At 43.3% G+C, this 27,092-nt stretch overlaps 1 protein-coding gene across 1 annotated transcript; it reads left to right on the forward strand.

The window, feature by feature from the left end:
• The first annotated feature begins 15,529 nt into the window (after positions 1–15,529).
• LOC142802834 (monocarboxylate transporter 7-like) lies at positions 15,530–26,630 on the forward strand. The gene is made up of 4 exons (XM_075887888.1): positions 15,530–15,744; positions 18,721–18,864; positions 20,368–21,435; positions 26,443–26,630. The coding sequence occupies exons 1-4, from the start codon at positions 15,552–15,554 to the stop codon at positions 26,628–26,630; spliced, it is 1,593 nt and encodes a 530-aa protein (XP_075744003.1). The 5' UTR covers positions 15,530–15,551.
• The last annotated feature ends 462 nt before the right edge of the window (positions 26,631–27,092 follow it).

Consider the following 27,092-nt stretch of genomic DNA (forward strand, 5'->3'; position numbering starts at 1 on the left):
TGTGTGAAAAGCCCTCAAAGAATTGATATACTTAATTAGGTCAATATTATGAAGTTAGATAACTTCATTACCTTGCCAGAAATGTCTTTTATCGAGTGCATCTCAAAAGCTTCTTTTGGAAAAAAATTGTTGTTTGACACATTTTACCTTACATGGCACCAAACAATGGGCTCTCATAAATAAGGAGGAAAATTTTTGGCAACAAAAATAAATGACCCGGATGAGTTTCACACTTCGAGAAATATGTGGAAGTTTTACCAGCCATATTCGTGATGGTCAGAAAAATGTTCGATGATTTGGCATGGAATGACTCATTAGAGTTAACATCAACAGATCATTCAAGAAATGTGTGAAATGTTTTTAAAAATTAGAGAAAAGAGGCATTTCCGTGCTACATGCGGCATTGCCTTCCTGTGACAGAAGGCATCTTCAGATAGGTACAAACATTATTACGGCAGTAATTATAGAAATTAACACAATCATCTATTTAACCAGTGATAATAGCCGGTCTGGTCGAATGGGCGAATCGAACCCATTCCTAAAAATAGTCCATAGCCAGTTTAAAATATAGGAAAAGCAGCCACTGGTAATCACCGCAGAATGATGTATTCTGGTCAATTTAGCTGGCGAAACCAAAAACGACTCACTAAACAGTGCATCTACCATTCAATTTGACAATGCCCTCCATGGAGACACTGTTTCTCTTGCATTGGGGGAGAAGATTAAGTGAGCGTCGATAAGCGGGATAAAAGCAAAGTGTCTGAATTTACCGTTGATAGCGGCTAGAGAAACAGTGTCGTCATTGAGGGCGTTGTCGAAATGAATGGTAGATGTGCTGTCTGGCGCATCGGTTTTCATTTCGACAGCTAAATTAGGCAGATTGCATCACTCCACGATGATTATCAGTGGCTGCTTTTCCAAAGTTTGAAAGTGACTATAGACTTTTCGTAGAAATGACTTGAATTTGACCATTTGACCCGACCAGCTACTACCACTGGTAAAAAAAGGTAATTGACATAATAGCTATATTTACTGCTGCAATAATGTTTGTGCCTATGTGAAGATTCATTTTGTCACAGGAAAGGCAACGCCACAACTAGCACACAAGTACCTCCTTTCTCAAATTTTTAAAGAATATTGGACACATTTCTTGAAACACCCTGTATTTCATACACATGCAGACAATGTGAGGTAGAAACAAAAGATGAAGAACGAGCAATAAGAAATAATGAGCTCATAAAGAGACAGCCCTGTAGCCAGGAATGTTTTTGGAGGCGGGGGGGGGGGGCACATGTTGATGGCCACAAAAAATGACATTTTGCATTACTTTTGCTCAGTCGTAGAAGCCACAACATGCGAATTGGGGGGGGGGGCGGCAAACTCCTGGGGCGCCCCTCTGGCTACAGGCCTCCACTGAGCACACTTCCTTGCAATACAGCAGATGTCACATAAGCAGAAGGAAAGTTGTCATTATTAACAGATGTAAACAGAGGTCTGAACAAAAGAACGTCTTTAACCCAAGTGAGCACATTCAGAAGAATGTTTTGCTGTGTTAGTAAAATATGTAGCGAGAAACCCTATCAAGAGCTGTAGAAAAATATGTCAACCTGAGAGCCCATGCCAAGTAACAAATGTATACAGTCAAAAAGGCCAGCAAGTCTAGTGTCACATTAAAATACTTACGAAAGCTGCACTCATATTTGAAAAGGATGTTCCGAACTTCCACACAGATTAAACTTCTTATTTGCTATACAAGTTGGCAACGATGGGTCTGATCTTACTAGTTGAGAAGTGCCCTAAGCATGCACTCTCAAAATCAAGGTACAGTTGCTGACTTTTTATAGAAACTCTTTCATGGCACCGCCACTCATCCGATTGAAGTAATGTAAAATTACGAACGAAAATTTGGATGCCCTAGTGGGTGCTGTATTGACTTTATGTGCTCTAGCTGACTAATTTGGTAAGCTGTCAAACACAGCAGCAATGCACCAGAGATGTTTACAATACTGTTGATAGGTTGCCAGTACTAAATGTTTGCACTCACTACGGCTCGAGGTTGCCAGTGTAAAATTCAACACAGAAGTTACAACTGCAGTTCTTAAAGGTCATATTTCGAAGGATATGTTTTGAATGTGCGATTTCGAAAGCAATTTTCAAACTGGATAATGACAACAAAGTAAACATCATCTACATGGTACAGGTTTGTTTGCCACTCACTAACGTGGAAGAACATTAACAATGAGCATGAAATCTTGACTGTAGTGCTATAACCTCATGCAACGAAAATATGGGTTTGATTATGAGCTGCTTGATTACCTGTGACTGTTCTATGCTGCTGGACTGAATGCTGAAATCAATCTCCACATGAAATCAATCTCCACAAATTACGCGATTCACTGTATTGTATTTGGATTTGGTCCATGACAATGTTTAAAAACCACACTTTCTGAAGTTATTTTTGTGCCCTCTGCTGCACTGTGAAAATTAATTATATCCCAGGTATAACATTATCAGAACTAAAAAAAAACAGTATGTTGATGCTTAGTGTGTTAAATCCAATATATGCAACAAAATGTAAATGTAAGTGTATATAGGCTTCAAAAACATCTTGACACTAATTACCTGAGCCAATCACTTGCCCTGTACTATTTCAGCTCTCTCTGAAAAAAATAAGAGCTTTCCTGTTTAGCATACAAAAGTTGGAACTATTCCAACCCATCATATACACCATTTTACTATTTATAAGCTAGTAATGACCAGAGTGTGCAAAAAAGGCATACCTTTTGTGAATGTAAAAGCTTCTGCTGAAATAAATTGTAAGGTTTGTTTCTAATTGAAAAAAATAATGGATTCTGTTTCAGTCACAATATTAAGGTATCAACTCTGTTTCCAAGTGAAAAAATGAGTTGATTCTATATAATTAACAACATTAAGGAAACAACGCTGTTCCTTTTAAGGTCGAAGTGACATCAAAGCTATTAAATAGCTCTCAGCAGGCAAACTTCAAGCAGAAATGATGATAAAGAACACAACTTTTTAATAAAGGTTCACCTTAAAAGAATTAACTAGCTTCGTGATAAGTGCCCCACTATGGTTTAAATGTTTTTTCACTTTTCCAATCTTTGACCAGCAGTGTTTAACTGGAGATAACACCAGCCATATATTCTGCAGACGCTTTAATAAACGCCAGTAGTTAGCAGTGCCTTCGTATTCCTTTTTTTTCCATCCGTGTGTCTAAACTTTGCTGCCAATACTCAATGGCAGGTAGCACCACATTTTCACTTTAATAGCAGGCATTGTCATTTTAATACAGCTGTATTCGTTCATGACAAAAACATATCTTTTTTTTCCGATTTCAATAGATCCTTTTCTTAATTGTGGTGTTCTTGCCACTTCCGAATCTTATCGCACAAGTAATAAGTTTTTGCATGTATCTGTGTCACTTACCAGTGTCGCATAAGCACACTATTCGAACTGTCCGAAGATAGCTGCATGTGGTTAAATGCACTCTAGTTTGGATATCTCGTTTACTCACGCAGGCAAGTACTAGATAGCAAACTATTGAAGTAAGCACGCATGAAATCGATATGTTGTCTAAATGTTCCTCATGCCTGTGCAGCTAGTACTCATCACTATAGGACGCATTGCTTCAAAGTATAAACATGGGCAAGTACACAGTCCAGCAACCATATCAAAAAAGTTTTGATCTCTTAAAATAAAAAGCGATTTGATGACCTTCTCCAACAGTAACCAATGAAGGTTAATACTAAATGTGTTATTTACCATAGTTTGTTACTAGGGCCACCTCAATGCTAAATTTACAACCAAACATGTATACAAAAACCTACAACTTTCTAACGTTTTCATCAGCTATAAAAATTATTTCGCGCTGTACACATATCAAATTTCTCTTTGCTTACAGAAAGAAAACTCTGATAATCAGCTAATACGAACTTGGCTAAGGTACTCGGCTGCTGACCCGCAGGGCGCGGGTTCGAATCCCGGCTGCGGCGGCTGCATTTCCGATGGAGGCGGAAATGTTGTAGGCCAGTGTGCTCCGATCTGGGTGCACGTTAAAGAACCCCAGGTGGTCTAAATTTCCGGAGCCCTCCACTACGGCGTCTCTCATAATCATATAGTGGTTTTGGGACGTTAAACCCCACATATCAATCAAATCAAATCAGCTAATACGAACTATCATGTTTCACTAAATGTTATCTCTCAATGAAAAAAAAATCCCCAGTATGGACATTATTCTTTATGTTCTGAAAATTCTACGACTGTTCTACACAGAAAACTTTGTACTAACCAAATCAGAGATTAACAGATTTTTAAAAATAATTCCTGAGGCTTTCCGTCCAGAAATCAGGATATCATTACGAAGGACCCCGTAGTGGAGGGGCCCGGAAATTTTCACCTTGTGGTCATCTTTATAGTGCACTGACATTGCAGAGTACGCGGGCCTCTACCACTACCCGTCCATCACAGCGCGACTACCACAGCCGGAATCGAACACGTGGCTTTCGGGTCAGCAGCCGACCACCGTAACCACTATAACACTGCGGCAGACGAAGCACAGATTCTTTTTATTATTTTTTAGGACGCGTTTTACGAGTCGTGGTTTCTAGCTTTCGGGAAGAATTCACATGCTGTTTTATATTTCTTGAGTTAAAAGTTCTCCCTGGCTGTTCGCACCGTGGTGCTTCGGCAGGGTTCTGTGTGGCGTTGCATAAATCAATTGCTAGACAAGAGGGGTTGTTGCCAGACTGCCGCCAAAATTGGCGGAGAAATTTGCCCCTGTTGTTCTGACTTCTCTGTGGGGGTTTAGTGTCGTCCGTGGTGCATTTCGCGAGTGCATGGGTGACCCTTGCCGAACCCGGCTAGGGACGCTGGCCGTTTTAATTAACGAAATGAACTGCACCTTGCTGACGTTGGGACGCGTTCTCTTGCTGTGTGTGTTGCTGTGCAATTAAGAGATCGTGTCTCTGAGTTATGGAAGCAACGACGCGTCGTCCGCCATGCATTTCGCGAGTGCGTGTGTGGTGAACTTGTTCGCGAGTACATGAGCGGTGCTGGCGGTTTTATTTAACGGAATGATCCACGCCTTGCAGAATTCGGGGCATGTTCTCTTGCTGTGTGCCCAGCTGTGCAATTAAGAGATCGCGTCTCAGTATTAGGAACAGCGGGGAAAACTGAATGGAATCGCAGCAGGTGGGTGCGCTGCCCCCCCCCCTTCTTTTTTTAGGGCCGAAGCTCTTTATAGCGGCACCCGTTCGTCCCTCGTAGTCTGTAACAAGTATAATATTTTGACCTTCAAGGTGGCGCTGGTGAGAGACTTCTTCTGTGCGTTGTTGAACAATAAAAAATAGTGCTCAATGTACATGTCAATGGCTGCTAATGGGGAATGAGAGACAGGAGCATTCGGCTTTTAGTTAACGCGCAGGCTGCGATCATCATTAGCAGCCATTGGCATGTACATTGAGCACTATATGACAAGAAAGGGTTGCTACGTTATACTCGCTGGGTGTAACCTCCTTAGCTTCAGAAAGGTTTAGCGAGCGTTGAGCCGCAGTGCCATGAATACAATGAACTTGTTTATACCATGAATGAACTCGAGGTGGTTAAAAATGGGAAGTATATACGAAGCGCAAGCCGTAAGAAAGTAAAAGCCGAATTCTCCGCCTCTCATTTCCCATTAGCAGCCATTGGCATGTACATTGAGCACTATCTCACTGAAAAAGTTTGCTACGTCATACTCGCTGGGCGTAACCTCCTTGGTTTTCGAAAGGTTTAGCGAGCGTTCGGCCGCAGTGCCATGAATACAGTGAACTAGTATATACCATGAACTCGAGGTGGTTAAAGGTGGGAAGTGGACCCGAAGCGCAAGCCGTAAGAAAGTGTGCGTGTGCCACCTCTCGTTTAGTCCTTGCGGTGCTTCTATATGGGGAATATATGATGAAAAGATGCGAGATGGTGGTACTTAGAGTGTTGAATAGATGGACGAACGGACACATAGACAGATGCATGGATGGACGCATGAACGGACGCAGGGGCGACTGCATGGACGAACGCAGGGACGGACGCAAGAACAGACGCACGCACGGACGGGCTGATGGACGCATGGATGGTCACACTGACGGACGCATGGACGGACGGAAGCAAGAACGAATGGACGGAAGAATTCTTCGCCCCACTCTCCATCATTCACTCCGTGGATATGCTGCCATTTTTTTTTCACAGCTGATCGTGCCACGTCGACCGCGTGCCACGACGGGGACGCTACGCTTCGCCTAGCTTCGCACGCAGCAAGAGAACGCGTCCAGACTTTTTCAAGGCGCGGTGTATTCCGTTAATTAAAACGGTCTCATAATTGCACAGCAGCCCACACAGCAAGATAACGCGTCCCAACGTCCGCAAGGTGAGGTTCATTCCGTAAATAAAATGGCCAGCCTCGCTCATGCACTCGCGAAATGCTTCGCGGACGACACCGAACCTTCACGGAGAGGCCACAACTACAAGAACAAATTTCTCTGCTAAATTTGGCGGCAGTCGAGCAACATTGACCCCTAAGTCTGGCAACAACTTATGCAACGCCAAACAGAACCTTGCCGGTGCTTCCTGCCACCAGCCACCTTTTATTAGACAACGCGGAGGAGATGAACTTCGGCCCGACGGGGACAACAGGCCGGTAGGCTACAGTGCGCCAAGATTTCACGGTAGATATTGTCTCGCCTTACGGCGCAGCGGCGTACGGGCACCGTAAACAGAGGCTCATCTAACGCCGCCATCGATGATAAAGGGAGCGCACACATTACACGGCTGCACTACGGTGCTGACAAGCCCGAACATTGTCGGCATAGAGTAATGCAACTGCTGTGGACAAGTAATCAGAGCGCAATGAAAATGTCACGCTCAAAATGTAAAGACGACCAACACAATCAATCCGCGAATTCCGTAAATGCTGTACTTTCTGCTCTCAGTACGCACTTTGTCTCAGAAAAAGCATGCATGATACAAGCCACACGAAAACGACATCGACAAAGGAGCACTGCGTTTATGGCCTCGACTTCACTCGAAGCGGCCTAATCTAAGATATTGCTTAGGTACTACACAACACAGATCATTAATGGCACGAGCTGTAACACAAACCGCGAGTACATGAGATGTTAGGCACTCACCTCCAAGATGCAGACCAGATAAAAAAATTGCCCGCAGCTTCTCTCGGGGGAACACTGAGGAGGATGCGGAGCATATAATTGGTTAACGGGGTGTTAAAGTGCGACTTGCTTGGGTCGATGGCTAAATTGGTTAACGTGGTTGTGAAATGGGGTGTTAAATTGCGACTTACTTGTGTCGATGGCTAAATTTGTTAACGTGGTTGTAGGAGGGGGTGTTAAATGAGTGAACACGTACACACGTATGCGAAAGGGCGGCGCTGGTCGAAGGGACGTCGATCATTGTGTTTGTGGATTCGTTGGAATTCATTTCACCGCGACCTTGGACGTCGACGCGCCGTACAAACCAACCGACGAGCGGCAACTGAGCGAGCGAGCGCCGACCTTGAGTATATATACAGCGCGACGGCGCATGTGCTGTCAGCTGTCGAATGTTCTCGAAGGAGAAGCGCGCGCGGCACAGATGGTGGGCGACGGCGCGACGGCGCATGCGCGCGCGTCAGCTGTCGAATGTTCGAGAAGCGGTGCGGACGGCGCGGACGGCGCACTACAAGGCGCAAGTATAAGATGCTTCCGCATCTAAAAAATTGCCCGCAGCTTCCCTCGGGGGAACACTGAGGAGGATGCGGAGCATATAATTGGTTAACGGGGTGTTAAAGTGCGACTTACTTGGGTCGATGGCTAAATTGGTTAACGTGGTTGTGAAATGGGGTGTTAAATTGCGACTTACTTGGGTCGATGGCTAAATTGGTTAACGTGGTTGTAGGAGGGGGTGTTAAATGAGTGAACACGTACACACGTATGCGAAAGGGCGGCGCTGGTCGAAGGGACGTCGATCATTGTGTTTGTGGATTCGTTGGAATTCATTTCGCCGCGACCTTGGACGTCGACGCGCCGTACAAACCAACCGACGAGCGGCAACTGAGAGAGCGAGCACCGACCTTGAGTATATATACAGCGCGACGGCACATGCACTGTCAGCTGTCGAATGTTCGAGAAGGGGGAGAAGCGCAACGGCGCATGCGCGCGCGTCAGCTGCCGATGTTCTCGAAGCGCGACGGCGCATGCGCGCACGTCAGCTGCCGATGTTCTCGAAGCGTGACGGCGCATGCACGCTACATTATACAGCTAGCGAATGTTCGTGAAGAGGAGAAGCGCACGCGGTGTGTAGAGGAGGAAGGGTGCACAGATGGTGGAGGAGTGAAGCGCGCGCAGTGTGTAGAGGAGGAAGGGATGCACAGATGGTGGAAGAAGGAGGAGGAAGCTTGCGGACGGCGCCGCACTACAAGCCTCGAGTATTAGATGCTCCGCATCTAAAAAGCAGCGCCAGCCGGGTCCCGTTGCATGTGTGCGTCCTGGCCTTTGAGGAGGGTAGTCGGGCTATTGACTACAGTAGCGACTGCCGACGAATGAGTGACGATGGCGGTGCGTCCGCCGCAGTCGAGTGGTTCCTCTTTCCGCGATGCCCGCCTAAACCGCCGTTTGGGAACGAATACAGTTTCGTAGAATAAAAGCGGTGCAGAACACGTCGCGGCGATGGAAGCAGTGATGGTGTGCGACGGCCATATTAGTATGAATTTCTGGAGGTCATCCGTATTGTAAATGATTACTTTCGTGTAGTCTTTTGTTGACGGAGGAGACACTTGTTTTTTGTACTATTCAGTGAAACATCACTAGTAAACGTGTGCTTTATCCATATTATTTGCAAAGTGGTGAAGTCTGTCAATCTTACATATGTGCTGCATCTTTGATGTTGGCGAAGGGGTGGAGTGTGTTTATTTCCTGGACACTATGCCCACTTTTTGGTCCGTAAACACGCGCAATTTTTCGCAGTGTACGTACAACGAGATAGTACTAATGGACAGGAAAGGCATTAGCGACTGCGAGAATATTTCGAAGCAATAGAAGTTTTAGGCCCGCGACAACGCGCCCATAGACATTACTGCGAACTCTTGTGTCAGCGCCCGTTTCTCACTCTGGAGTTTAGATATCGGTGTCATATTTGTAACTGTCAGTGGTTTATCTGGCACCTCTCTGCGCTAAATATTGGCGAAAAAGCAGCCTAGCTTCACCGATCTAAAGCCGAGTGACGGTTTAAAAGCCACTTAGCAACAACCTACTTCGCCTTGCTAACCAGATTAGTCTTCAGAATCGTAGAGTTTCGCTGTTGAAAGCCTTATGCGGCTTAATGCGAGCTTTGTCATTTTTTTCACCCAGTGTGTTGCACGGCATAGCTTAACTATCCTACGTCATTAAATATTACTTAACCAACACTCGCGGAACTTCCCTCTCCCATTGCAGGAGAAGGGAAAAGCCCGCACATGTGCGAAGGTGATGTTCGCTTCGGCCATTGTGACTCGTCAGACTTTTTTTTCCCCTGTCCTCACTCCTTCCTCTTTGGCTCTGTAAGCGTAGACCTAAAATTAGACATTTCGTTCCGCTGACACCATGGTCTGGTATATTTCCACGCAGCAGTGAAGAACAGCTGTGGGACATACAGCTTGTTTCAAACGAGACCGGCGATGCTGCTGGCGGTGAGATCACTGATGAAGGACGACTGCTTGTGTTCCAGTCATCGTGCAGGCTCTAAAGAAGGTGATTATCGCTTGTTATGAATCACCGGTACATTGCCACTATCCCTTAAGATGAAGGTGTATAACAGTTGCATCTTGCCGGTACTTAGTTACGTTGCAGAAAGCTGGAGACTTACAAAGATGCTTCAGCTTAAATTGAGGACGACGCAGTGAGCAATGGAAAGAAAAATGGTTGGTGTAACCTTAAGAGACAAGATGAGAGCAGAGTGGATTAGGGAACGAACCGGGCTTAAGGATGTCATTGTTGAAATCAAGAAGAGGAAATGGACATGGGCCAGGCTTGTAGCGCGCAGACAGGATAACCGCTGGCCATTAGGGGAACCAACTGGATTCCCGAAGAAGGTAAGCGGGCTAGGGGGAGACAGAAGGTTAGGTGGGCAGATGAGATTAAGAAGTTTGCGGGTATCAATTGGCAGCAGCAAGCACAGAACCGAGTTGAGTGGCGGAACAAGGGAGATGCCTTTGTCCTGCAGTGGACGTAGACAGGCTGATGATAATGATGATGATGATGATGCCGACGATGATGATGATCATGCTGATGATGATAGGCGCTTTTGTATGTTGTTTTCTTACTAAACAGTACGCTGATTAGATTTAGGGGAGCATTAAAATAAATTTGGCTGCCCGTCCCGCATTACGACATTTCACCTAATCATGGCGTGGTTTGGGCTTGAGAAACCTCAGCAATTATTCTTTTGCTGAAGATGACAGCGACTAATCATTTTCGTTAGACCCGGGCAACATATATTACTTCAATGATTTATACTGCTTTGTTCAATTAATATTAATCCATTTCTCTTTATTTGCTAGAATAGAATACAGAGTTATAGCAGCTTCGCCATAGTATTCTTTCTTTGTTTTCAATTTTCTTCATCTTTATCGTTGTTTCTTGCACTTATTTTTATCTGTATCTACATACTTCTTCTTTTCTTTCGTTCTCTACCTTTTCCTGTCTTTTCCCTGCTCTTTCTATCCTTATCCCTCTTCCTTTATAGCATGCCTATTCTCGATTTATTTCTAAGTATTTCTCTTTTTTTCTCTACCCTTTGTTTCTTCTGTAGGTTTTTCGTGTATATTTCTATTCATACCTTTCTCGCTCTAACTGCTTCTTTTTGACCCTTACAGTCTTGCTGACGGTTTATTATATCTCTTTGTCGTCCCTGTTTATTTCTCTTTCTCTTTTCTATCGCATTCCTATCTCTTTATGTGTTTATTACCTTTATTTCTCTCTATTTATCTTCTTTTGCTTTCCCTGTCTCAGTTTTTTTATGTTTTTTATCATTTTATGTTTTTATAGGTTTTCATGCATACTTCTCTTTGCATTTTTATATCGACTTTTTTCTATCCCTGTTTCTTTCCTTGTTTTCTATCTGTTGCAATCTCCCTATCTCTATCTCTATTTTTATCTCTGTCTTGCTAGCTATGTTTTCTTTCTCTGTTATTCGCAAGTACGATTTTGTATCTCATTTGTATCTGCTGTACATTATAGTGGGGTCTGCTACATCATACAAGCTAAAAGTGCTCTCAGGAGGCACCACACCAATAACTAGGGCGCACTACAGAAGCTCGGGTATTAAAGGTATTTTGGGTGGACTTCCAGCCTAAAAGACTCAAAAAGTTAGCATGGAAGAAGTGAGCTGACCCTTTACATGCCAATCTGTGATAGCATACATAGATAAGTGCTTACGAAATACCGGTACAGAGAAATGTGCGGGTCATAAGTAGCAGAAAAGAATTGTTGGACATAAACAAAGCCGATGACTATACCATATAATCTTGTCGAAATGCCAGTCTTACAATACTTAACCAGCTAATAGAAACGAAAGTTGTAGTACTAGATGTACAAGAACAGCCGTAGAAATAAATAGTCTTGGGTGTAGCAAAAACAAAACACCACATTATTATATAACGCGATTGGGCCCTGTAGCACTTTATTTAGTCCAGCACAATGCATTGCTCACAGACTACTTATTCGTTTTAAACTGAAATGTCTAAGTAGACTAACTTACCAAAAATATTCTGAAAATATTTTCTCGTGTTTTTCTTTTGTAGATTGAGGGTTTTGTTTGAGACTGTAGTTAGTAGACAGTGGGGTAACGTGGTATAAATGACTCCTAAATTCCTAGTATTGATGGCGTTAGTGTTGCGCTATAGGTTTGCAGTACTCTGAATGCCTTGTCGAAACGGACAATAACATATGTAAAATGAACGCAGGATACAGGACACAACTCACGTTTCATTTTTATTTTCATTTTATTTACCCTCAGGGCCATATGGCATTATAGAGGGGAGTGGAAATAAAGTTTACAAGGAAAAGGAAAATACAGCATGAGAATATACAGCACAGAAAATACATATTATACATTAGAAGGTATTATGTTTCACGTATTATTATGTTTCACAGAATATGTTTCACGTATTATGGGCCTGCGAAAGTGTATGGAGTTCGAGATAAATAATCGCAACGTTACGAGCAGTTTTCTGCAAAGAAAAAACACTGTTGCACTTATATTACCTTGAGTTGTATTGAGCCAGACGAAACTGCAGCAACTTATGTGTGATTAAAAGATAGCTTTATATATTTTGTCTTATGTTTATGTAAGAGGAATTTCTTGGGGGCGTGTGAAATCTGTTTTTGAGAGGTAATTTTTTTTGCATTCCCGCCACCGTGGTCTAGTGGCTAAGGTACTCGGCTGCTGACCCGCATGTCACGAGATCGAATCCCGGCTGGGGCGGCTTTATTTTCAATGAAAGCGAAAATACTGTCAGCCCGTGTGCTCAGATTTGGGTGCATGTTAAAGAGCCCCAGGTGGTGGAAATTTCCGGAGCCCTTCATTTTGACGTCTCTCATAACCATATGGTGGCTTACCTACGTTAAAACCCACAAGTAAATTAATTTTAGGGGCGAAGCTCCTTAAGGTGTGGGTCTGCACATCCTCCGATGTATGTAGTAGTAGTACATAGCCACCGGTGGCACATACCCGCTCTAGAGTGGGTATAGGGGGTGTGAGATGAGAGATGGCGGTACTTGGAGCGTTCACTAGATGGACGCACGCACGAACGGACGCATGGATGGACGGACAGACAGACTAGCAGACGGATGGATGGACACACGGACGTACGCATGGGTTGATGGACGAACGGTTGTACAGATGGACTCGCGGACGGACGCATGGACAGACGGATGGATGACCACGTGGACGGACAGAAGCAAGAACGAACGGACGGATGGAAGCATAAACGGGCTGACGTACGCTTCGCCCCACTCATCATCCTCCATTCTGTGGATATGCTGTGAATTTCTTGTACGTAAATGATCTATGCTGGAGTTCCAGATGAGTGAGACAAGATGAAAATGCTACACCATAAATGTGTTCTTAACAAATATGTATTTATTTTGGTCTTCAGACATAAACGTTTGTTTAACATTATTATTCTTGTTTAAGCCAAAACGACATTACCATCTTTTTCTATGTTTAGTTTTAAGCTTCTTTGATAATTATAATGAAACATTGCTCAATAATCAATTGCAGTTTTATACAAACGAGCAAGCATTTTTACCGGATAACAAGACTGTTGCAATATGTTTATACATTACAAGTTTGCCTCATTTGTTGACTTTGAAAATATCGCTTATAACTGTGTTAAATAGAAGTCATTTAGTGTATATCTGTGAAGAACACTTACACTAATTAACAATGAAGATGAGCGACGGTTACTCAAACACAGACAGAGTGAAAGAACTACTAAATATGGTTCATCTAAAATCATAGAAGTGAAATAAATGCCACATTTTCACTTACGTTTTTGTGTATTATGGTTAGTGAAATCTAAAGGGAAATATATGAGAAGCCTGCCATAAAAACGTGTTTTTGAAGTTCTCTGATAATAGGAGTTTTGAACATTAGCCAAGCAAGGTCCGGAGATCTTTCTTTCCCGTAACAAAAAAAAAAAACATCAATATCACAGATAATGTCAGCCCTATCAACAAGCAAGCTCACACAAAAAACAAAAACAACAAAATCTGCCTGTGGGGAACAAGCAGTGGAGTCACAGCGCAAGCTGACGCAGCAGCCTTTATAAAGCCCGCAATAAGCTCTTAGGCCACCTGCAAGTACTGTTGTGACATACCAGGTACGCCGTAAATAATTGCATTCTGCTATCATATTGTCCATCTACGACATTCATGCTACCATTTTAACGGGTAACTGCATTTGCGATGAAGGCCGAAATGCTGTAGGCCCATGTGCTCAGATTTGGGTGCACGTTAAAGAACCGAGGTAGTTAAAACTTCCGGAGCCCTCAACGACAGCGTCTCTCATAATCATATGGTGGTTTTGTGACTTTAAAACCCCACTTATCAACCAAATCATTTTAACGGGTAAGACAAGCTGAGCCAAGAGTCATCATGTCGCCATGTACGAACCTGCTTTCTATACTTCACTTCTGCCTTTTGTGGTCGACTGCATTCATTATATTTTCTACACCAAAAGTCACTATCACTTGCCATGAATCATCCCGTGAAGAAGAGTTATAGCTCAGCCCTTTGCAGTGAGTGCAAACCTTAAACCACCCACTCTGCGCAATTCAAATGGTCTGACAGCTGTTGCGATTCTACTCGTCTGTGACGCAATCTCACAGCAGTTAACGCATTTCCTTGCCGTACTTGACGCTTGTACAGCGTATTTTTCCGAGAAAAAAATTTAACTCGTGCGCGGCTTTGAAGTGTAGAATTTCATTTCTACGTAGCAGGCCTGCGTTTGAAAACACCTCGTGGTTCGAATCCTATATTTTTTAATGTGTACAATTGTGGTCATAGATGTCACCATATGACCATATACGTGGCGGCGAACGAGCAGGCTATTCAATTCGGCAGTTCTGAGCTCACAACTGCTTACGCTCTACGATTTGTGACACGGAATTTTTTTGCAGAACTCCTAGCAAATGCACGTATAAGCGATATAGAGTGGTTGCTATCTTGACTTTGTATGGCCCTACCTTACACAGAAACAGTTTTTCAAAGAGTGCAGATACGGGAGGATGAGAATAAACCATGCATTACATGCGCTGACTTCCAGCACGTTTTCATTTTTATTGCGTGAAAGCCAATTATACATTAAGAAAATTAGACAAAAGAACACATATGATAAACGCGACAAAAAGCACGACGAGAAGTTGCAGGCTTTTAAATAGGTTAATCTTGCAGAAATGCAATTTACTTGTTAAGCAACTGGAAGGAAGGTGATCTAAAACATGAAGGGCCTTGCTTGATAATGATGAGCGCAAATTTCCGGACACCTACGCTACGGCGTGTCTAAAAACAATATCGCGGTTTGGGAATGTTAAAGCCCCAAAATTATTTTCAAATCACGTTGATGTACTCGTTCGAAAAGAAGGAGAACTTGAGGTGGTGAAAAATCTATTCAGAGTCGTTTGTGGAGTGGCTCATCGTAAGCTTGTAGTCTTAATTAGCTCTCAAAAAAGTATTCAAATCAGTCAATCAATTAGTCTATCTATCTATCTATCTATCTATCTATCTATCTATCTATCTATCTATCTATCTATCTATCTATCTATCTATCTATCTATCTATCTATCTATCTATCTATCTATCTATCTATCTATCTATCTATCTATCTATCTATCTATCTATCTATCTATCTATCTATCTATCTATCTATCTATCTATCTATCTATCTATCTATCTATATTAAATTTTACATCAAAACTTTCTCTCCCTGGTGAACAAGGCTTCGAACAGAATACGGAAACGGCACCCACGATGTCTCCTCCAGCCCACGTACTGGATCGCTGCTGGGGTGTACCTGTGGTGGCATTCTTCTCGGCATTTGTAGTCTTCATGCCGGCGTTCTGCGCGGGTATGGTCTACGTGCTTCTAATGGACGAGTTCGGCATCAGCCATGAAATGGCCGCTTGGCCCCAGTCTACGTTCATGGTGATGTCGAACACGATAGGTGAGACTCCATTACGTACAATTCACCTTGCAGTCGCGGTGGTAGGTTCGCATGCATCGCGGTCGTTTTTCTTTGGCTCGAGAAATTTCATGGTACATATAGGTTCCTAGAGGGCACTAAAGTGCCAGTGCCGATGGCCGACGCGTGGGCAAGGGGTGTGCAAGCTACTTAAGCGTATGATGTGTAGTACATGCTTCTGATCTGCTTAGGATACATTTAGTTCTCGAGATTCGTAGCGCTTATCTAAAGGGTAACTTTAGACAGAGCGCTATGAAAGTATTACTGATTAAACAGCACTTGATTATTGTATTTAAAGTTTATCACACAAACGTTGGATGGACCATGAAACTGAAGTGATGCCTGGTGACATTAAATCACCAGGGTACGCAATGCTGTGAAACAGAGTTCAAAATAAAATGGTTATCTATTAAGGAAACTTTGATTTAAATAGTTAAAATCTCTCGCGTCTTTCTCTCGAGGGAGTATGAGCTTCATCTAAAGATAATATTTGAAGTTTACGACCCAAAAGCATGCTGTGATTATGAGGTATGCTGTAGAGGAGGGCACCGAGAATTATAACGATCCAGTGGTTTTAGATGCGAAGCCCGTTATGCGCTCGACCTATCGGCACCTCCTGTTGCATCCCGTCATGGGATCTCCTGTCATCGCACAGAAAGCTCGGGGGAATGCGCACTCGCGTGCATGATACAGCGCCACTTGTGCATCTCCAGGAGGCAAGTGAAACGATGCTTCAGCTAAAAAAAATAAATAAAAAACTCTGCTTCTGCGATTGATGCTGAAATCGGGCAGTGACCCAGCCTATTGTAATGACAGGACGCTGTGCCCCAATGACGTGTCCCTATTCGCGGCGAGATCAGGCTACATGTGGCAGCACCGTTCCACCGAAAGTGTGGATAGGCTGCCTGCGGTGCGTACACAAATTCACTCAGCGGCGCTTCATTGCGTGGGGTCTGACCGGATTGTCGGCTAATAAAATGCGTTGACTACAGTTTACTGTTAACATCTGCGCTATTCACTGAATCGGTGCACGAGGCCTATGCAATGTTAACATTACCCGCGAATAAAGCACATTCTACTTTCTATAGAGAAGCTCGCTATGGGTCTCTCTCTCTGCACGCTTTCACACTAAACTCCGCCTATGCTGTGTTTTTTGTACGTGGTTAGCTTGTGTTCCACCTGCTAAGCGCTGCAGTAGCGTGACTGAACTACTTATTTACATCTTGTCATCTGCATACTACAAAAAAGAGAGCAAGAAATATCGTATAAAGTCCGCATATCTGTGCGATTAGTTCAGTACCACCGTTCGCACATTAAACGCATATCTTTTTTTTTTCTTGTTTTGTTCACCATAAAACATGGGACAGTCGACAAGTTTAGTTAGGAAAGCTTAGTGGCTGACGGTGCTTTGCGCTACAGTGCGTTGTGCTACGTGTACGCACACTATCTTGCACCAGTACAAACATAAATATCTTACATAAGAGTTCAGCAGAGAGCTTTCATCGATTGATTACGTGCATGACAGGGCTACAACAAAGGCATGGTTAATAGGACAATCATGTTTTTTTTTTCAGACAAAAAATAACCACTGCCTTTGATCGGTCACTAACAATGCCACACAAACGCTGAAGAGTTTGTTGATTGATTGATTGATTTGTGGGGTTTAACGTCCCAAAACCAACATATGATTATGAGAGACGCCGTAGTGGAGGGCTCCGGAAATTTTGACCACCTGGGGTTCCTTAACGTGCACCCAAATCTGAGTACACGGGCCTACAACATTTCCGCCTCCATCGGAAATGCAGCCGCCACAGCCGGGATTTGATCCCGCGGCCTGCGGGTCAGCAGCCGAGTACCTTAGCCACTAGACCACCGTGACGGGGCAAAAAAAAAAAAGCTGAAGAGTTTGTAAAAAGATGAAATATTCAGTGAAGTTATATAACATTGTATATAAGGCATGCCGTCTGAATCAGTTTTCAGCGTCTGGGCTGTTTTAAACATTCTTGAATCTAAGCATACGAATGCGCATGGTAACTCTGTTTTAAATGCAGTATAAGTACCGATGTGTCACAAGTTTATGTGACAATAATATTTCTAGGTAGTGGTACTACTGTCAAATAAACACAACTAAGGCTTCTCGCATGGTCGATAAAATACAGTGCTGTAGTTGTACACCTACCAACAGCGCGCAAGTGCATAGCCGAACCCCCCCCCCCCCCCCACCTTTTTTTTAGAACCGAGTAGCTATAAAGTGCTGCATTCACACACAATTTAATATTCTTCATGTTTCGGAGGATACCAAGAGCATTTTGCGATGTGCTTATAAGAGAAAGCGGCCTCCCCTGCGAAATTATTTTGTTGACTGGAGTGTACGACGACAATAAAAAAGCACCCTGTAAAGTTGCACTCGCCGATCTTATTACAATGCACTAGCAGTCGAGCAAGACCGAATGCTTTCGTGCGTCGTTTCAGCCATAAGTAGAACGAATGCGCTGACATGACTGGACAAACCACACTTTGAGAACGTGCCCGACGTACGCGCACACAGACACACGACGTGGCTACGGAGCAATCCACACTTCGCCACTTCGGCCAGTTGCCATCAGGTGGCGACTCTGCTTGATCTCATGGCCAATCGGAACCAACGCTTTCTCACACCTCCACAGGTTTCAAATTAGTGAAGGTGCTTCTTTACCTCACTCTGAAAGCACTAAGTGCAGCACGCATCATCGTTTAGAAGAAAAAAAAATGTTGCATCAAATTACAAGTGATGTGTCTGCGTGCGAAACTCTTGACGTATGTCCTGCTGTGCTATTGATGCGTCGGCACGTGCGCTGAACGGACCGATAAACTACATATCAGAATCAGTGGTAGCAACAGCATGCTGTGTATTGTGGTATGCGCGGATACTACGGCGCGATGCATTCTTAAGCTAAACAGACATTTCTCTCTTCACAGGCCTTGTGCAAAGCGTGCTACAACCGAGGGTACCGTTGTACTACCTTACACTGTTTGGAGTCGCACTTGCTTGCATAGGCTTGGTTGCGTCAGCTTTCTCACCGGACATCAAGTGGATGGCAGCACTGTATGGTGGTGTGTACGGTAAGAGAGCATGTGTTTAATTAACTCGGTCTTTACGAGGGGCAACAAAGTTGAATTCCCTTTTCTCATTTGGCTTTGCTGTCCTGTGCCACTTTGGTAGCTTTTTTTTTGGTAGGGGCCAGAAGAACTAGTATCACCATAATTAAAGTCGAAAAGCGTAAAAACCGAGAGCCGTTTCGTGGCATTTCTGCTAAGCAAAGGATGCATGCGACATGGAATCATGAAAAATGTGGATTCTAACGTACGGTGTCTTATATGGAACCGTCTCGAGTGTTGTCGATACGTCGAGAAGACATATAGTATGGCATTAAAGAATAAAGAATAACAAGGCGTCCCGAAACAAAATTACCATCCCCTGTTAAAGAGAACCATGTGTATATATGTCAATTCTATACTTTTCAGTAATATTTTTATTCTCAAAGACGAATATTACCAATGGCAAACCGACCTCACCCTAAACTTTCAAGTCCTTCCAGAATATTTCTCTGCAACCGTATACTCGCATATGCATTTCGGAACTTGCATGGTTTCTTAGGAATTGTCCTGAGAAGCGCAACAAAACACAACACAGAGGAAAGAACAAACCATTACAAGCGCACGCTAACGAGGGATTTTTTTTAATGCAAACTTTTACACATCAGCAAGGTTCGCGTGCAAGAAGTTTAGTTGTCTTGTCGCGCTACTCGCGAGGCTTTGCATGTCAAAACCCGAACTCACCCAACTGTCAAAACATCTGCAATGCTTCTTTTCTGTCCCCGTACGACATGGTCTATGGTAACACCACTGCTGCTTTTTTTTTCTTTTGCTCTTAAAATATACTGAGAGGGACAATGGTTACACTGAAAACAAGTGAGTATACATTAAAGAAGGAAAGCCGGCAATGATGGCAACAGAAGTGCAGGGGTATTGTTAGAAGTAATTGTAATGAAGTAATGGAAAAATAAAAGCGGACAATAAAATGATTTGCCGAAAGCAGGATCCGATCATGTGACTTTCGAATAACGTGTCCGATGCTCTACCACTCAGCTACAAGGGGAGTCATCCCACCGTTCACCTCATAACGTAGGCATGTCCATTTAAACGTGGGAGCATCCGTCGGCGCTGCTTCATGCCATTCCGGCTATTGAGGAACAGTCGTTTTGCCTGTTAGAGTCACGTGGCACGTGATCTTATTAGGAGCTGGCAGCTCACCAATAATCCCTCACATAGTACCTGAAGGTATCAAGTCTGTCAGGTTGGTTGGTACGAGACTGGTTGGAATTGAGGCTCGCTAATGAAAAATTGGCGCAGCAAGCGAATGCATTGTGGCCATGGTAACCGGTGTTATGCGGCGTCATCAAGAAGGGGGGGACAAGGACGATGACGCCGAGGCAACATTTTAACATTTGGATTTGAAACCCTGCACTGCCTATTGTAAACGATAATTTTTTGGCAAGGTAAACACAGCTATAACCAGACGTATTTTAGAGCTGTATATCTAGAGCTGTTTGTTTTCTTACCCAGGAGCTGGTGCTCGATTCTGCATAATCAACATATCGCTCTACCTTCTTCTCTACTTTGACAAGTACCGCGCCACGGCCACTGCGAGTAAGTACATCGGTGTGGCAGTGTCGGGCATAATAGGTCCCACTCTGCTCAGCTGCATTGCGAACAAGTACGGCACCCGGGGAGTTTTCCTTCTCGTTGGAGCAATGGCCTTACACGCGGTGCCATTGGTGATGCTGCTCGGTGACCCGCGACCCATCACGATACCACCGTGGTGTTTTAGACCTCCAGTGAAGGACTCCACAGCACCTACCACTCAGTATGGCGGCCAACACTCAGCCGGAGGTGGCCAACCAACACGTGAGTGGTCGCGTGTTACGGGTAGACCAATGAGACGAAACAATATGAATGAGGACTCTAGTAACGATCCACTGGCCAAGAAGACAGCTAGTGAGATGGATGTCATAAAACACGAAGACGGAGTGATTCTGGTGATCAAAGTAACAAGTTTAGACGTGCCTAATCTGTGCAGTGTCAACAGCGCGCCGCCTGGGAACTGTCAGAGAAAGCCTGCCAGTGCAAAACATATGAGCGTAGAGTCACTGAGTCTGCTTGGACACTACGCGACACTCCTGCGGACTCCTTTATTTTACGTGCTTCTCATGGCCTTCGTGGAGATTGAATACACGATGGTGATGGTGAACACCACCATAGTGGAGTACGCAATCGACAAAGGAACAGCGGCACTAAAGGACGCCAAGCAGCTGCAGACGTACCAGGCCTTAGGTGAGCTGGCGGGCCGCATCGTGGTGCCCATAATTTCCGACAAGATCGCCAACAGCCGCAGTCCGATCACAGCCGTGAGCCTCGCCTTAAAGGCAGGTTGTCTGCTCGTCATTGTCCACGTGAACCACTTCGGTACCCTTGCGGGCTTGGCCGTGCTTGCCGGTGTTTGCGAAGGGTACCTGATGTGCGTCAAATTCGTGCTTATCGGTGACTACTTTGGCGTCGAAAACCTTGGTGCTGTCAGCGGCCTGCTTGGAGTAGCCAGTGTTCCAGCCCTGTTAAGTGGACCCTCCATTGTTGGTGAATATATCTTATTGTTCCTTTCCTCCCTTCGTTTTCCAACGTAATTTCTGGGACGTGCCCGAAGAGCGAAAGACAGGAATCTTTCAAAGAATTTAAATTTAAAAAATAACAATCCTCCACACCGCGAGATAAGTACGCGTGATAGATCGTCCACTCCCTCCTCTCCGCGGGGCAGAGTACACGTGGGAGATGAGAGCGCAAGCCGCCACGTCGCGACAACGTGGCGACACGCGCATATTTCGCTATCTTGTTTGTAATGCTGAAAGCACCATAGTCCCACCCGCCCTCGACATGCCCGTCACCAGCGGTAAGTGATATATATGAATAGCCTGCCGTTTGAACATTGAGGGTTGTGCTTCTCCGTAGCTCAGTGGTTAACGTCTCGCACTCGCGCTTTACAGGTCCCTAGTTTGATTCCGTGGGTCGGGGACTTTTTTTCTTTATTGTGATATATATATATATATATATATATATATATATATATATATATATATATATATATATATATATATATATATATATATATATATATATATATATATATATATATATATATATATATATATATATATATATATATATTGTCAGAATTCAGCCGAGAGTGTCCATATAAGTGCTATCACAATAAATAGCACTTAAGGCTTGCCTAAGTAGTCAAGAAAATACAATGAGCTTTCTAGGCTGGGCATTTGAAAAGCTCTAGATGAGTAATATAGAAAATATTTACCTCTAAGAAGAATGATCAGGGTATGAAATTCTTCGTATACTATCAGCCGAAATTTCGATCACGTATATACAGCATGCATCTTCAGGTTGACGCTGCTGGGGAGGTGTAGCGAATGACCACAATACTATCCAGCTTATCCTTATCGCACGCTAGCAGTCATTATTTGCTCAATATGAACTGTTGAGTAACCAAGATCAAAGTACCAGTGCCTTCCGTGACGACTGGTGACTGCTCCAATTCCGCGAAACAAACAGCTGAAAATTACCGTGTACTACTGCTTCCCGTTGCTCGAGCACATAACTGAAGCGCACGCCGTCTTGCTGCTAATGAAGGCCAGACTCATCGATTGATCATGGGAGGTGCGACTTTCAAAAGAATACTTGGTAAGCCGATCGGGGACCCTTCACTTTTAGAAAAAAGTTACTAATCAGTTAGTAAACGTTTGTGTTTACTAGTTTCCGGAGTATTTCGCTACCTTCGCGGCATACTTTTACTAGCCACCATCCAGCTAGTACAGCTAGTACCTTTAGCCGTTACCAACCAGAGAACCTTTTTTAGTGTTTTTAACTAAGCAGCTACTAAACCACCTACGTTGCCAGATCTTTCGAAGACGCCGCAGTACATTTTGCCGTAAACTTAAGCAAAATTCATAAAAGCTCCAATTTTATTGACTACCTTAGAATAAAAGTTTCGTGCTACGTAATGGCACACACATAAGCAAATAGAAGGGGACATGATGGTGGGTAGAAAGAACAATTATCTTATAAATTTTGTGACTGATAACCAGAACGTGGCGCGTAATCCCAAAGCAGGGGTGTAAACAGCCTTCAAGCTGCTGCTACAGTAGAAATCTGCTATGTCCAAGTCTTGAAGATTTACTTGTGCATGCGTTAGCATGTGTGTTCTCGTGATCCGTTCATATGAGTTCTCATACTCACATGAACATATAATCATGTGAGAGTGAGAACTCGCATGAGCATATGATATGATCATATGAGTCCCTATGAGCATATGAGATTCACATATGTATATGAATCTTATTTGATCATATGATAATGTGGTCAATTTTCTATAAGTATGTTTCTGCGATGTACACTTTCCACAGTATAATTACATGACGTATTTAGAAGCCATTCATTATTCACGAGGGCCTTGTCAATATGGTTTTCATCCTTTTTTGTAATGGAATCATTTTGATATGACAATGCACGCGAACATTTAACAATATAGGCGTAAACTTCTATTAGCTGAGGTTACTAACAATTTAGTAATGAGGAGGAGGAGGAGGAGGAGGAGGAGGAGAAGGAATAAATGAGGAAGGACAGTGAGGTTAGCCAGTTTTCAGACCAGCTGGCTACCCTGTAATGGGGAAGGAGGTAAGGGGGAATAAAGGATGAGAGAAAAGAGACGTTGCAAAAAAAAGAGAGAAGGTCATCAGACGATCCACGACGCTGTTTACAGTCTGTCTCTAAGACCACTTGCCCGCAGAAAGCGCAACAACGCTCTCAGTGCCTTGCGTGCTGAGGACGGTCTCGGCCAGTGTCCCAACACCCTTTCTTCCGACAATTGGCGATTGTCTATTCTATCTAAAGCTTTTGACAGTTTTTTTCTTGGCACGCTGAAGCGGGGACACTCGCAGAGAAGATGGGAAAAAGTCTCTGCGCAGCCACAGTTGTCACATGTCGGGCTTCTGGCCATTCCGATTCGAAACGAATAAGCATTCGTAAAGGCCACCCCAATCCACAGACGGCACAAAAGTGTCTACTCTGCTCTGGTTATTCCTGATGGAAGACGGAGCTGTAGGTGTGGGCCCAAATTATGAAGGCGGACGTTGGTGAATGTCGGTGAATTTCACTGAGCGAGTGTCAGTTCTCGTGCAAGTGATCGAAGCCTTGCAACGGCGTCCGTTCTTGATAATAATATAGCTACAGAAGGGGCATCATCATGAGCAGTTCGGGCTGCTTCATCTGCACGATCGTTTCCGTCGATGCTGCAGTGGCCTGGTATCCATTGATACGCTATAACCACTTGAGTCAGCACAGTTCACTTACTAACTAGGTAGTGATTTTCACTGACTTGCATTTTACTACCTTCTTTTACTAAGGAGCAAATGCTTTATGTTTCAAGTGAATGGTTAGTATTTAGTTAGTAAATACGCCGACCTTTATTTTTAAGAGTGTTGAGCAAGCTCTGCTAGCCAAAATAGCCAGTTGCGCCATGAAAGAGAGGCCCGACTTACTGATGCTGCTGATGATGAACATTTTGTATTGCTGGCATTCGCCCACAAAGGGGGATCAGATAAGAACCTGGCGGCAGGATCTCTAAATTATTGAGTTATGCATTTTAAATCAATAAATGAAATATCAGTAAAAAACAAAATCGTAAAAGTGTATGAAAATGCTACATGAGCAAGCGGTCAGGTAATCAGATAGTCTCGGAGCCTGAAATAACAATAACTATAGACTAACAATATAGTCGTTTTGTTACCATTATGTACGCTCACACGGCAGAGCAAACCTTCCAGTGGATATAACCTAATGTAATCCCTCCAAAGGATAAAATTACTGCCACGTTTATTTTTAAACCTAGTTTCTCAATTGGGTCGACAAGGTATTTTTTAGGTAAAAATATCGGGGACCAAATAAAAAGAATTAATCTATTTTTTTGCAAAAGAGTCATAATAAAAATGCTGTGAGTCCAGCTTTATGTAAGAAATAATTTAGATGCAGCATTCTGCATAGTAATCTGGTGATTGTAATTTTTAACTGCCGAGATACGCACCACTGTTAATCATAGCAAAATGTTTTGATGTACTAAGTCTCTGACTTTATCCAATGATATTTTTTCTATTTCGTTGTGTAAACGAGCATTTATATACCTGAGTGCTGTTATATAAACGAAATTTGGTAAAATTGGGAAAAGTGGTCCACCTAAATATGTTTTCCCTAACGTGTCTGCCATCTCATTAAGATAAATCCCGCAGGGGCCAGGTATCCATAGCAGGTGGAATTTTCTCAAGTTTGCTGGTGATAAAGTACTAATCAGACTCATGCTTCTGAAATTTTTTACTGCAGAGAGTTCAGTACATACTGAGCGAGAATCAGTAAGTATGATGGCTTCTAATTCGCTTGCAGGAAGGTTACGAAGTTTTGCAACTGTAGCGAATAATTCAGCAATAAATACAAGCGTATAATTTGGTAACCTAACTAAATAAAGACTAATCAAGAGAAGGACAGAAGATGCCTACTTCAGCCTTTTCGTTTAATACGGATGCATCCGTCGCAATGATGTTGTTAAGAGACAGATGAGTCAAGTAACCTGGTAACTGATTATTTAAATAATAAGGGGCATTTATTTCGCATTAGAAGAAAAACTATCAGCAAATTATATTTGAAGTTTTGAATTAAGCCTAGGTAGTGAGGTAATATAAGCTATAATTACATTCTGAGATTCTTGCAGTGCTTGAACGAACATGATGTGCGTATATAATGTTTTCGTGCCCTCCTGATGAAGTTTTGTGTTTGTCGCACATTCTGTTGAAATACACTGTTACCCACCCCACGTACTAAATAAATGAAAGACAAATGAATCGTCCGATGATTGGATGCTTACTTAGTTAATTGGCACGCGGCAGTGCAACTTCTCGGCATGCGAACAGCAAGGATTGAAAAAGGAAAGCACTGTTGTATTTTCTACTGTTTTTTGGATGACAGCAATTTACTCGTCGGGTCACACTCGCCTTGAAAATGCTATCACAGGGAGTGTAATCATTGCCATCTTAAAATTTGCGCATTAGCACAGCTTATACATAGCATTATACGCAGAATTGCGTTACTGAGCATACTTTAGTAATCCTCATAAGAAACAAAAATAATAAAAGGATGGAGGCTGCCAATGATCAATGAGTTTTTTGTCTGTTTGAAAGGCTCATCACAGATATTAGCATATAGATCCCAAACCGAAATGGATTTTATAGGTGGTTGCTTGAGTTGAGGCGCCCTCTGATGTGATGTGCAAATCACATATGCGGAACCAAATATAGATGTCTCTTTTTATTTATCTAAGAGCTTTACATTATGGTACCTTTTCATATGTGAACACGCAAGTTTGATCGTGAACTTACCAATTATGACACCGTATGTTTCTTGTCAACTGTTAGAATCTCCAGATCACCAGAAATTGCATCTGAGAGTCATTATAGCAACAGAGCTGCAGAAGCTCTAACTGAACAAATGTCAACTTTTTAGTTTTCTCACTTCCCCATTTCACATCGACAGGCTTTTTCAGAGATAAACTTGGTTCGTACGACAAGTTTTACTGGTTGCTGGCCGCTGTAAGCCTCATGTCTGCCTGCCTTGTGGGTTCCATAGCGGCGAAGGACAAGGTGCATCGCAAAGCTTGGGACATCGGCACTACCAAGGGAAAAACCGACTGGACAGATTGTGGAGACAGCGTACGACGCTGATGTGCAATCTTAAAACGATCGTTCACATAGTCGACATCTGAACAAGCGATAGCGACTGTAAGCAGGGGCAGGTATGCCTGCCGTGACACCGAAGGGACATCAAAAGATGTGTTTCCCGTGAAAGCTACAGGCGCTAAGCCAACCTCTTGTTTGATTGCGATGCACTAGCGTGACATTGAGGGACTTCGGCGTATGAAATTTATCGAGTACTATAACACCTTCGTCACAGCTGCAATAAAATGGACAGAAACTTAAAAGCACATGAGAATTTCGAACAAGCTAGAGGCGTGCTTCAAAGTGAAAGTTTGTGCGTCTGTTTTCTTAAGCGTTTTGATGGGATAATAGGAAAATACGCGCCATGCATCGACTACCAATATGTAGTGAGCGCTGTCACTTGACGAATACTAAAGGAATTTTATAACGACGGAGCTGTTTAAGCTAGACATCTGTCTGTAGGCTGGT

This window comes from Rhipicephalus microplus, chromosome 3 (genome assembly GCF_043290135.1).
Source record: "Rhipicephalus microplus isolate Deutch F79 chromosome 3, USDA_Rmic, whole genome shotgun sequence".
In the NCBI taxonomy this organism is placed as follows: Eukaryota; Metazoa; Arthropoda; class Arachnida; order Ixodida; family Ixodidae; genus Rhipicephalus; species Rhipicephalus microplus.

Excerpts from the sequence above, each read along its gene's own strand:
- LOC142802834 (XM_075887888.1), top strand. The coding sequence starts at position 15,552 with ATGTCTCCTCCAGCCCACGTACTGGATCGCTGCTGGGGTGTACCTGTG. Across the intron at positions 15,745-18,720 it reads GGTGATGTCGAACACGATAG|GCCTTGTGCAAAGCGTGCTA; the intron begins GTGAGACTCCAT and ends CTCTCTTCACAG. Across the intron at positions 18,865-20,367 it reads ACTGTATGGTGGTGTGTACG|GAGCTGGTGCTCGATTCTGC; the intron begins GTAAGAGAGCAT and ends TTTCTTACCCAG.